General features: G+C 43.7%; 1 protein-coding gene across 4 annotated transcripts in view; it reads right to left on the reverse strand.

Moving 5' to 3' along the window:
• The window catches only part of NNT (nicotinamide nucleotide transhydrogenase), a 404,867-nt gene that overhangs the window by 27,313 nt on the left and 364,707 nt on the right, over positions 1–12,847 (reverse strand). For all 4 annotated transcript variants that reach the window (XM_029577710.1, XM_029577726.1, XM_029577728.1 and 1 more), the window contains exon 20: positions 4,501–4,619. In XM_029577710.1, coding sequence (XP_029433570.1) covers positions 4,501–4,619 — 119 coding nt within the window. The remainder of the gene's footprint in view (positions 1–4,500; positions 4,620–12,847) is intronic.

The raw sequence follows: 12,847 nt of genomic DNA on the forward strand, positions 1-12,847 counted from the left end.
CGAAATTCAGACTTCCTATTAAGGATTGCATCGCGGTTAAGGTAACCTTCCTTGATGCCAATGTCTGCCGAAGCAGGTCCCGTATCTTATACACCTTCTCTAACGGCAATCTCGATGTCATTGTCTGGGTGTCTATCTCTATGCCTAAAAAGGACAGGGTGGTAGCGGGGCCTTCCGTCTTTTCCTGTGCCAATGGAACCCCGAAATCTCGGGCCATTTCCTGAAATTCTACTAACAGCTGTGCACAGGTGTTTGTATTGGCCGGTCCCACAAACAGGAAGTCGTCCAGGTAATGGACCACGTTGCCATTCCCCGCCCTTTTCTGCAGTGCCCAGTGTAAGAATGTACTGAACATCTCGAAACAAGCACAAGATATAGAACACCCCATCGGCATACATTTGTCAAAATAGTAGCTGCCTTTGAAGTGAAAACCTAGTAGCGGGAAGCTGTCGGGGTGAACGGGCAGCAGTCTGAATGCGGACTTTATGTCCGCCTTGGCCATTAACGCCCCTTGGCCGCATTGCCTTACCAAAGCGATCGCCGCATCGAAGGATGCGTATTGGACCCTGCAAGCATCCTCCGGCACGTGATCATTAACCGAATCACCTGGGGGATATGACAGGTTCTGAATAAGTCTGAATTCCCCTCGCTCTTTCTTGGGCACTACTGCCAAGGGTGATATCATCATATCCTGGAAGGGGGGGTCCGCGAAAGGGCCCGCCATCCTGCCCAATTCGATTTCCTTAAGGACCTTCTGCTGTACTATGCCCGCGTGTCTCACTACTGAGACTGCATTAGCTAAACTTGTGCCCCTAATTTTTCCGTTAAACGGTATTCTAAAACCGTATTTAAAACCCTCCCTAAGCCTGGCAGCGTCTAAGCTTTTAGGGTACTCTGCCAGCCATTCCGACATGGTTGCCAATTGTATCGGTGAAGGCGCCTTGCTGAAAACACTATTGCTTTCCTCCTCCGCCAAGATTTCCTGCCGGCCCTTGCCCTTTTTTGATACACTTACTTGCCGGGTGCGGTCCGGCACACATGGAACATACGTGCTTAAATTTACATTCGTGGAAGGTGCACCCTGCCTTATTAAATCTCCAACACACCTTGCTATTCCCGCTCTCTCCCCAGGAATTACTCCCCGGCGTAGGTGTCCTGTTGCCCGCCTTTCCGTTCCCATGCACTCCACTTGTATCAAGGACCTTACTGGTCATCTGACGCAGCCATAAACCGACGTCCTGTGTTCCCCATGACATGCTCCTGTTGTCTTCCATTTTATCCCTAAACTGCTCGTCATAATTCAACCAGCACCAGCCCTGATACTCCTTGTAACCCTCGAGTATGGCATCTGCGTAGCTAAGCATGGGCGCATACTGGGACGGGTCCTCCCTTCCCGTGACACTGATCATCCTCAAAAAGGCTCTGGCCCAATTTATTATGTTCTTTGCCACCTTCACTTCCCCCCCCTTCTTCTCCTCTTTCTTTCCCCTCTTTTGTCTCTCCGCTGCACCTTTCCTACCCTCCAATATGGATAATATATCTATATATTCTCTTCTCCTTATTTTGCTGCGCAACGCCCTCGGAACACTCTCCCACAACTCCGCTAAAGGTGGCAGGGCCGTTACGGCTGTCGCGCCCGCTGCAACGCGCCCAACCGTCTCAGAGGGCCCTCTTTCCCCCTCACTCCCGTCCGATTCCTCCTCTGACGAGTCAGTGGAAGATTCGCTGTCCTTCCTCCTTCTCTTATTACCCTTTCTTTTTGCCACTGCAGCCTTGTCCCGTCCTCCACTGCTTCGTTCGCTGGGTGCCTCCGACCCGACTGCCACGTCTGCTGCTCCTTCCGGTGCTCCTGTCTCACCGTCCTCCCCCGAGCTCGCCTCGCCCTCTCGGCTCTCCGTTCCTTGTCCTCTGCCGGCACCGTTCGCCGCGGTCCGTTTCTTGGGTTGGTGACCCGACTTGGTCTTCCCCTCTCGCCCTTGGGTGGGCTCCGATGTCTTTTGTGCTCCAGTGACCCTGTCCTGTGGAGCCATTATTCCCCCGGTCGCCGGGTTGTACCATGGCGGAGGTACCTGCCACCATGGGGGGTACATGTGTTGTTGGTAAGGATTACCCATTGAAGCCATCCATGTCTGTGCACCGTGCTGAGTTCCTCCCAGCCCACTTTGTGTTGTCGCCTCTGTAGCTTGTCCGGACGCTCCCGAGGGCTGCATGGCTCCTGCCCCCATCGCCGGCCAGAAGGGCCACCCCCACTGCGGTGGGCCGCCTTGCCCCGACTCCAAATGCCTGCCCTGCGACCCATGGTTGCTGCCTTGCTCCGCCGGGGCTGGCCTCGCCGGCTGTCGCCGACCTCCGTTCTTCTTCGCCTGCACCTTAACCTTTTCAGCCAATCCTGGCTCGTTCAGGTTCCTGGCCTGCGGTCTTTGCCTCCCTCCTTCCCCTTTGTTTGGGGCCGGATCCGCCGGTGCTTCCCGTGGCTCTGCGCCCCTCCGCTGCCGTGCTCCTCCCCGGGCTTTCTGCTGCCTTGCTCCTCCCCGGGCTTTCTGTGCTCCTCTACCTGGCATACTTGCGATCAATAAGAGGACACTTTTCCCTTTTTTTTTTTTTTATATTGTTTATTATTGTTTACTCACGGTTTGCAGCTTCTAACGGGAGGGGCGCTGGCAGGTATCTTGCGTCGCTCCTGTTCTCGGCTCCAGCTCCTCTAGTCTCCAGAAGTGAGTCTGTGTCTTTAAATTCTGTGCAGGGCTGAAATCTGTGTGTAGTCACGTGGTTCCTCACGTCTCAGCTGTCCCGGATCCTGGCTGGTTCCTCCAGCAGCTGCGTCCTTTCGCCGTGCCGCTCCGGCCTCCTCCGCACCGTTCGTGCTGTCCACGTGGCCACTGCCTGCCTGGTTCTCCAATCCCAATCCAAATCGCCGCTGTTAGCGATCCCGGTGCTGCCCACGTGGCCACAGCCTGCCTGCTTCCACAACCGCAGCGATCCTGGCGCCCAGATGCTGCAGAACGGGGACAGCTCTCCTCCAAACCCTCCCTCCGAGGGTCCTCCGGTCTCCCCGGGCGTCCGCTGCGGTGCCCGCCCGCTCCGTCCGCTCCGCTGGGCATCCCCGGCTCGTCCGATCGGCGCTAGGCCTCCGTGCGCTGACCCCGAAGCTCGAAGCGCCTATCGATTCTCCGGAACCGGCGAGCGCTGGCCATGAAAAAGGATTGAGGCCCGCGCTCGCCGGCGTCTTAAAGGCCCCGAGTCTCGCGAGAGACCCGCGGGCCGACGTCATCGCGCCGATGACGCGCCAGCGCCGTCGCTCGCATCGCCCCGCCCCCCGCGGACCGACGTCACCGCGCCGCCGACGCGCCGACACCGCCCCGCCCCTCCCTGCACCGGGGGGGATTGCGCGCCGCCGCGCGAACGGCCTGTGCATCGGGATGAGGGGGGGGCCCTCCCCTTCGGCGGGCGCAATGTTAAGGTGGGGGGCCCTCCCCACACGAGGTGAGTCGGCCCGGTTTTTTTCCTTTCTTGGCTTCTATCCACCAAAATGAAAAAACAAAAAGTCCGTTTTTACACTGATTTTCTACCATTTTTATTCCTGTTGCAATAAACAAACTCCTAGGGTGAAAAAATAAAATTAAAAAAGAGAAATAAAGGTCTCTAATGATAGTTTTATATGGGTGCCTTTCCTAATCAGTGGATACTTAAGGAAACCTATACCATTACACAATCAACTTTATACATTTACAAAGTATGCAGTCCAAAGTGTCCCTTTCTGCTGTTGTGTTTTATCCTTTTCCCCTTAAGGTTTAATTTTATAAAGTTTATATGGGGATCTAAAGCATTAGCTAGATTTTTTTGGGGTAATTTTCTAATGATTGATCTGCAAACATTTTCTCCTCCCACTAGTAGCTAGAACTGCAATCTTTTATTTAATGGCTATTTACATACCTGCCAATTCAGGTAAAGCATACAATAAAAAACTTTCAGACATTTAGACAATTAAATTGACTTGTCTTCTGTTTAAAGGCAGTTATTTTTTTTCTGTTTCAAATCCCTGAACTCTTTCTGTACTGATAAAAATAGATTACTTTTTCCTACGGAATATAGTGGTGTCAAATTTACAAACTGTGGTCTAGAGAATATTTCTCATCTTCAGGTAAAATATTACATAGTAATTTTCAAAGGACTTACAGAAATGTTACATGCTATCGTAGCAATTTTCAAAAGCCATTTACTCTAGTAAATCCTATGGACAATTCAATGGTATATATTGTAGCAATTTTCAAAAGCCTCATACAGGTAAAGTGCATTTACACATGTAAAAGCCAATTTTAAGCATGTAAATGCTTTTTAAAATTAGGCCTTTAGCCTTCTAGTTTTCCAAAAATGTCTTTTAATACAAGGTAACAGAAATAAACAGAATTTCATCCTAACCTTACCATCAAACATTTTAAGAGAGAAGATAAAACTACAATGAAGTGTTTCATTATAAATTCATAATACAGATGTTCTTACCTGGGAAGTCGTGATTAATTTCATCCATTTCTAGCACAATATCATATGGTACACCAGCTTCAGCCAGGAGTACATTTAGCTGTCCAGGCATTCGGCCTGCGACTGGGTGAATTCCAAACCTATCAATAAATCAATCTACATTAATGGAAGTCGCATGTTATTATTAACTATTAACACATCTAATGCAGCTAATATTAACCATCATCCAAAGCATCTCAGAAAAGGAGGTGTGTAGTCAATAAGTTTCAATTTTTGATATATCAAATTTGCCTACTATTAAATTGTGTGACAAACACAAGTGAAAGACCAGAAAGAGGAGCAGAAGTGACACAAGGGGAAGGAAAAAACATATTGGTAGGACAGGAAGATAAACACAGAAATTGCTGGCAAATAAGGACCTTCTGATTGTCCATCAAACCCTGGCTCTGCCCCAACCCTATCACTGGAATACCTTTTGTATAATGCACATTTTTCCTGGTAATGTCATCTTTTGCTCATTCTATTCTAGACTGAGGAAGGGAGTATCAGCTCTCAAAAGCTAGTCAGGAAATGTATTTAGTCAGTCCAATAAAAAGATGTCATATTTTTTTTATTTTTATTTGTTAACCTTTATTTCTGTGCATTCAAGTGGACTAACACAGTAACAAATTGCTTTATGGCAGATGAGGATGACTTGGTCCATCCAGTCTACTTATCTGGGCCTGAATACTGTGCTGCCATGGCCAAAAAAACCCAAAACTTCACCACTGTTTCCAAACTTTGGTTCTAGGGACCCCTAACCTAATCTAGTTTTCAGTATCATCAACAGGAATGGAAAAATCCTTTGTAGTGCCTGATACTGTTCCAGGCCTAACAGGAGCTGCTATAGATGGCCCGGGCTCAAAAGGAGCCAACAAAGCCATATGATAGAGGACAGACAGGCTGAAAGAGAATAAAGGAAGGAGAAAAAAGGAAGGGAAAAAAGGCTGGAGAAACAGGAGGAAGCTGGATTGAGGGAGGAAATGAAGCAAGGAGGAAGGTAATGGGGAGAGAGACAAGCAAAGAAAGGCAAAAAGAAATCAAAATATTAAAAAAAACAAGAGAAAATGAAGAAAAAATAAGTTAAAGGAAAAATGTGTTTTCACTGGCACACATGCTTTCTAAATATTTTTCCACTCCCAGTAAACACATACAAGTTAACCAGTTTTGGGTCCAAATTAATAAATATATCTCAATCCTATTCATTGTGAATATCCTTCAAATGATGCCTGTTTGGGAACTATGAAGACTGGCACTGAAAAACCACTGTTTTGGCAGAAGAATAAACCCACAAAGGGCATTCTTCCCCCCCCCCAAACTAAGACAGGAGTTGGGCTGTGTGTAAATGTGATGCAATAGCTTGGTGACAATTAGGAAGAAAGGCTAAGACTATTCCAAGAGTAGAGAAGAATGGGCAGAGTTGGGACATAAAGTAGGGCTGCAGAGTTGGAGATGACAAGGGAAGGAAAACTACAACTTTAACTTGGAGGTGTAAATGTTTATTTCCAATTATATATCAGCTAGGGGACAGCCGCTACAGCAATGGTTGTAATATCAAAACCTTCACTGTTGTTGCCTCCTACTCAACTGCTGATCTTTCGTATTACTCCTAGCAAGATACCCTTACCAGCTAGCCATTTTCTATATCATCTCCAAATGCTATGAAAGTGAAACAGTGGAACCTATCCCAGTATTACACATCATCTATGAAGAATGTTCATGTCCTCTCTGTGGCCATGTCTGTACTACCATTCTTCAATTGTTTTATTTCTTTTAAATATTTAGCTTGTAACTAAGGAGGCACATGTCTCTTTTAGGACCCTCACTCTATGAAATGTAAACCGATGTGATATCTCAGATCGAATGGCGGTGTATAAAAATAATAGATAAATAAATGGCTGTTTTTGAACAGAAATGTTTAAGAAAAGCAGACCATAACAAAAGAGAGTGTGCTTTTATATCTTTGGGATGAAAAACGGTAGCACTGGAATGGGGCTCGAAGGAGATGCAGCTTATTGAGTTAAGTAACTGACTGAGGGTTAAAGGTCAGATACTGTTTCACAGCATCTTCCTCAATCATCAGAGCCTAAGAAATGCCATGCTGGGTTAGAACAATTGTCCATTAAGCCCAGCATCCTGTTTCAGACTGTGGCCAATCCAGGTCACTGGAACTATTATCATTGTTTATTTATGACATGGCTTTCCAGCCAGAGAGTTCAAAGCATTACAGATAGAACTGTTGATATTTCTTTTAAATTGCATCCCACTCAATCAATTCTTGACTGGTAACAGTAAATCATACATAAACCATAAATATGAATGCATTAATAACCGAACAAATGTAGCACAACATAGTAATTACGGTGTTATATAGTGTTTTCCAAAGCTTTTCAAGCCCAAGGCACGCCTACAAACAAAAATGTAGTGTGGTACATTAATCACTAAGGGCCAGGCATTGTGAACATGGAGAGGGCTCAGATGGTCAAAACAAGAGCTAGGGAAGCACTGAAAGCCCCAGCGGGGTGTGTCTTCCAAATTTTAAAACAAAGGGAGAGAGGGGGCTGAGACACATATGAACCTACCACAATGAACCAATTCCCTCAATCTACAAGTGCAGAAGGGAGAGGTCGCTGTGATGCAAGCAGCCAGCTCAGTTATCTTGGCTGCCACATGTGGCTGCTCGAGCTCCTTCACTGCTGCTGCTCTCAAGCTCTAGTCACATCCAGTGCTCACTGCACGCTCTTCCTTTCTCACTCGGCCTGGGAAGAAGTTGAGGAGAGGGAAGAGGTGTTGGTGCCATGCGCGCACTCTTTGTGCTGCGCAAAGTGGGGCCCTAGCTATTCATGCCCATAATGCTGCCCATTAATTCATATTCCAGTCCTCATGATGTAGCTAGGAAAAAGAGGCATGCATGACGACGTGTTCTCAGAAAGAAGTTCCTATGCATTTTAAGAGCCACCTCCAATAACTCTTGTTACTGAGAGCAGAACTCAAGTACTGGCCTGGAATTGAGCAGCAAGCAGTGGTAACTTTTCCATGGCACGCTTGATCTGGTCTAAAGACACACTAGTTGGGAAACACTGGTAGAACATACTTGTTAAATACTGATAAAAAAAAATGTGGTACAATAGATTATAGTAGTTAAATAATGTTGCCCAAATAAGGTAATCATATAAATAGCAGAAGGGGCTATATAGAGTCTTTAATAGGGTTTGTGTCATTGGTTTGCATAAAATACTACTTCAAAAAGCCAGGTTTTCACAGATTTCCTGAAGGATAAGAGATCTAGAGCAAGTCTGTTAGTGGTAAGAAGCTCCACAGTGTTAGGCCTGATGCTGTAAAGGTTTCTTACTGGTCTTGGTGAGGTTCAATATTCTTGGGGATGGCACTACCAGACATGTCCAAGTTTGTGCCTGGCTTAGCCAGAACACCACCTCTCTGTTGCTCATTCCCAGATGTAGGAGGTGGCGATCCTCATGCCTAGCTAATAAACTATTAATGTGCCTGTCTTCAGAAACTTGTCCAAACCATTTTTCAACCTAGCTATGTTATTAACAGAGAAGATTATGTCTGCAACTTTTTGTGTCTGGTATGTTTTGTAATTTGTTGGTTTATTGCTTTTTTTTTTTTTTTTTGGGGGGGGGGGATTTGCATGCTTTGTTTTATGTATTGTATTATGTTTTTAGCTTTGCACATCATTTTGGGCAATTTATTGACCTTCTCTCTACTATTTTTTTTATTTAGTTCTGCAGCATTTTATTTTTTTAGATAGGGTAATCAGAAATGCACACAATACTTAATATTGCAGTCAAATCACATAGCTATACCAAGGCATTATGATAGTCTCCATTTTATTCTCCATTTCTTTCTAAATAATTGGCAACAGTGTCACCTCACTCCTATGGCTTCAGTACAATTTACCAAACAAGTAAATAGTGGATTCTGTCATTTTCTATTCTCATCATCTATCCTTCTTACTGCTTTCAGATATCTAGATTCTGGCATCAGCCATCTTACTATTGAGTGAGAGACCCTATTTCTCACTCCCCCCCCCCCTTTATTTTGGGACACAGTGATTTAGTATCTCCTTTTTGTCTCATACCTTTATTGATTTGCTGGGTTACTGGGATCCTACTTTCCTACATTAGAATGTTGCCTCGACTTCAGTGTTTTTCAAACCTCAGGTTATGACCTAGTACTGGGTTGTGGTATACTAGTTACTGGGTCACAGCCTTTTCTGCATTTCCTGCACAAGCTACAATTTATTTGTATTATGCGCCAAAACAAGGCTTCTTCCTGCCTCAAGACCCTGGTAGTAATGATGGATTTGGGCAGACCCTGCCCTCCCATACAACCTGTGCATGGTTCCTTGCAGGACTTCCCTCCAACAAGTGCAGAGACTATGGCTACAGTCAAACGCTCCATCTAGGAGGCAGGACCTATGAGCACAGACTTAGCCCAAGTGCTCTCTATGTGTGAGGATTATGTCAGCTGTAGAGGCAGATGGTGGTCAGGTGGGGTGGGGATTAAACAGCAGTGGTGGATGGAGAGGGTCCTATAAAAGTTTCAGCAGTATGGAACCCATACTCACACACTATTCTTATGGTCTTCTGTGAGGCATGGGAGTATGGTCGCATATTGCTGTGAATTGGTCATGCAAGATTGGAAAGCAAGGTAGTTATATCTGAGTGAGCAAGGGGAAGATTGGAGGAAGGAGGAGTGTTAGAGTACCATTTAAAATGCTTTACAAGTAACCTAAATATCTAATTTCAGATATTACTTGACATGAAGTGGTTATAGCGACTAAATCTTGCCCTTCTTTATGGCGAGAAGTGTTTTTCTTCCACTGGGATCTGGGAAAAATAAGTTTGAAAATCACTGCTCTACTTAATATTTATTTATTTAAATGCTTTTTTATACCGAAGTATAGCTAGCTGCCTTCACTCCAATCTACAGATACAACTTCATATATTTTTTCAACAACTGATACAAACAGGGTATAACTGTGATCAAACCAGGTGATCAACAAATTGATTAAACTTATGTAATATAAAAACAATTTAGTGTTTAAACTACCATTCAGTCCCCCTCCCTCTTCATTTCAACTGGATTCTTTGCAGCCTCTGACACCTTTTCTTAGATCAACATTAAGAATTATCCTCAAGTATAAGCATATATAGGCTGCCAAGATCACAATTTTTAAGTTAGTATCACAGTCAAAGATTCCACTATTGCAACTAGACGTTTCCATGTTGAAGTTGTTTGAGTACTCTGTTCATTAACCATTTTAAAGATTTCTAAATAATGTCTCAGTTCTAGATCCTTTGCAATCAAGTTCTACAAAAAAAAACAAAAACAGAACCTAACTGAAAGTCCTTTAGATCATAAGATATGCCACACTGGGTCAGACCAAAGCTCCATCAAGCCCAGTATCCTGTTTCCAACAGTGGCCAATCCAGGCTGTAAGTACCTGGCAAGTACCCAAACATTAGATAAATCACAAGCTACTATTGCTTATTAATTACAGTAATAGCAGTTTATGGATTTTTCCTCTAGGAACTTATCCAAACCTTTTTTAAACCCAGTTACACTAACTGCTGTAACCACATCCTCTGGCAATGAATGCCAGAGATTAACTATGCACTGAATGAAAAAGAATGGTCTTCGATTTGTTTTAAATGAGTTCCTTGCTAACTTCATGGAGTGCCCCCTGGTCCTTCTATTATCTAAGAGAGTAAATAACCAATTTACATTAACGTGTTCAAGTCCTTTCATGATTTTGTAGACTTCTATCATATCCCCCCTCAGTCATCTCTTCTCCAAACTGAACAGCCCTAACTTCTTTAGCCTTTCCTCATAAGGCAGCCATTCCATACCCCTTATCATTTTGGTCACCTTTCTCTGCACTTTCTTCAGTGAAGCTATATCCTTTTTGAGATGCAGTGACCAGAATTGCACACAGTATTCAAGGTGTGGTCTCACCATGGAATGATACAGAGGCATTATGACATCCATAATTTTATTTGCTATTCCCTTCCTAAAAATTCCTAACATTGCTTGCTTTTTTGATTTCCACCTCACTCTGGGCCGACGATTTCAATGTATTATCCACTATGATGCCTAGAGCTCTTTCCTGGGTGGTAACTCCTAAGATAGAACCTAACATTGTATAACTATAGCAAGGGTTTTTTCCCCCCTATATGCATCACTTTACACTTGTCCAGTTAAATTTCATCTGCCATTTGGAAGCCCAATCTTCCAGTCTCGCAAGGTCCTCCCTGCAATTCATCACAATCCACTTGAGATTTAACTACTCTGCATAATTTTGTGTCATCCACAAATTTGATCACCTCACTCGTCATACCCTTTTCCAGATCATTTATAACTATATTAAAAAACACCGGTCGAAGTACAGATGCCTGAGACACTCCACTGTGAAAACTGACCATTTAATCCTATTCTCCGTTTCTTGTCTTTTAACCAACTTGCAATCCTCAAAAGCACATTGCCTTCTATCCCATGACTTTTTAGTTTTCTTAGAAGCGGGACTTTGCTGAATGCCTTCCGAAAATCCAAATACACCACATCTACCGGTTCACCTTTGTCCACGTGTTTGTTCACCCCTTCAAAAAAATGTAGCGGATTTGTGAGGCAAGACTTCCCTTGGGTAAATCCATGTTGGCTGTATCCCATCAAACCATGTCTATCTAAATGTTGTGTGTTATACCAGGTGATCCTTATGCCCACCAGCCACCCAGCTGTCTACATTTCTAATAATCGAATCACCAACTATGATGGCCAACCTAACCCTTCCCTCCTGGGTGGTAGCCTTGGGAGAGACATCCTCCGATGCGAGAGGACAATGCACCAACTGGAGAGCAGGTCCTTGCTAAAGGATCATTTCCTGCTGCACCATGTTCTCTGATCATTTATTTTATTTATTTATTTATTTAAGGTTTTTATATACCGGCAATCATGAGGACATATCTTGCTGGTTTACATGAAACGGGGTGCATTAAATACATCAAACTAAAACTGTGGTGATCGAAGGAAACAGTTACAATTAACAAGGGTCACAGAACTTGGAGAAGAAGGAAGAGATAGGAAAGAATAACTGGTCATGAGAACTTCCTCCTCCATCATGAGAACTTCCTCCTCCATCATGAGAACTTCCTCCTCCAAGGCAGCACCATGGCTGCCAGACTGGAATTGGAACTTGGCTACTATGTCCCTGAAGGTCTCATCTATATACTTCTCTTTACTTTGCCATCAGCAAGTTTCTTTAGGATAAATGACAACATTCTCAGGCCTTATTCTGTTGGACCTGCCAGTCAAATCTGACAGGCTGGATAATGTTCTGGGCATTTGGAGCACCCCAGTAAAATGACTACGCTCTTACTTTTCTTTAGGTTATGTTTAAGAGTCTGTTTACAATACTCTATCCTCCTCTTATCCCTTCTTGGAATATGTCTCAAGTGATTTAATTCTGGGCTTTCTCAATGTAGAAGCATATTTCCGTGGTACTGTAATTCTATCATCTTTCTTCACATTTTTATGCTGTTTCTTGTTTGATGTGCATGTATCACTTGAAACTTAATCCATTTCAATAAAGCATGTGCTAAATATAATCATACTTGGCAATGTACAACGCAATACGACTGGTTTCTAAAATTCGTGGAATGATTTAGAACTCCAGTAATCTCCCATTTCCACTCAGATTAAGATTTGCATACATCAACTAATTTCTAAATGTTATTTTTTTTTTTTATGACATATGCAAGTTCCTTTGTTGTGTGCTCACTACTGCACAAATTTTCACATAGCTGGCTCAAAAAATATTAACAAATCACGTAAAAGTTTTACAAAACCTCAGTTGCCAGAATAATTCCATCTCTTTTCCCTTACTCCTCTCTCATGTTAAAAATGTGTTGGGTCCTGAATCCCTCCAATATCAGGATTGAAATTCTGGTGTTCAGATTTCAAGCTATTTCTCCAAAGTATACTTACAGATTTCAAGCATTGCTCCAAAGTATACTTACATTCACTGGTTTCCTTTTACATTCCCTTACTTCGATCACAGTGTGAATTTACATTCTTTATCCCTAAAACTATCTCCCAAGCTGCACTGAGGTTTGGAATATGTTATCTGTATGCAGGTTTTACCTCTATGTCTGATATGCATTTTGGAGAAAGGTATTATATAAAGTCAGCAATATTTGTAATTACCACCACTAACTTGCACAATACTATTGGAGCTAGCTCCCTTAAATGCAATATATAACAGGCTCCAGTCCTCTTAGATCTTCAGATTTGTCTTTTTACTTCAAAT

The sequence above is a fragment of the Rhinatrema bivittatum genome, chromosome 1 (genome assembly GCF_901001135.1).
Source record: "Rhinatrema bivittatum chromosome 1, aRhiBiv1.1, whole genome shotgun sequence".
Lineage (NCBI taxonomy): Eukaryota > Metazoa > Chordata > Amphibia > Gymnophiona > Rhinatrematidae > Rhinatrema > Rhinatrema bivittatum.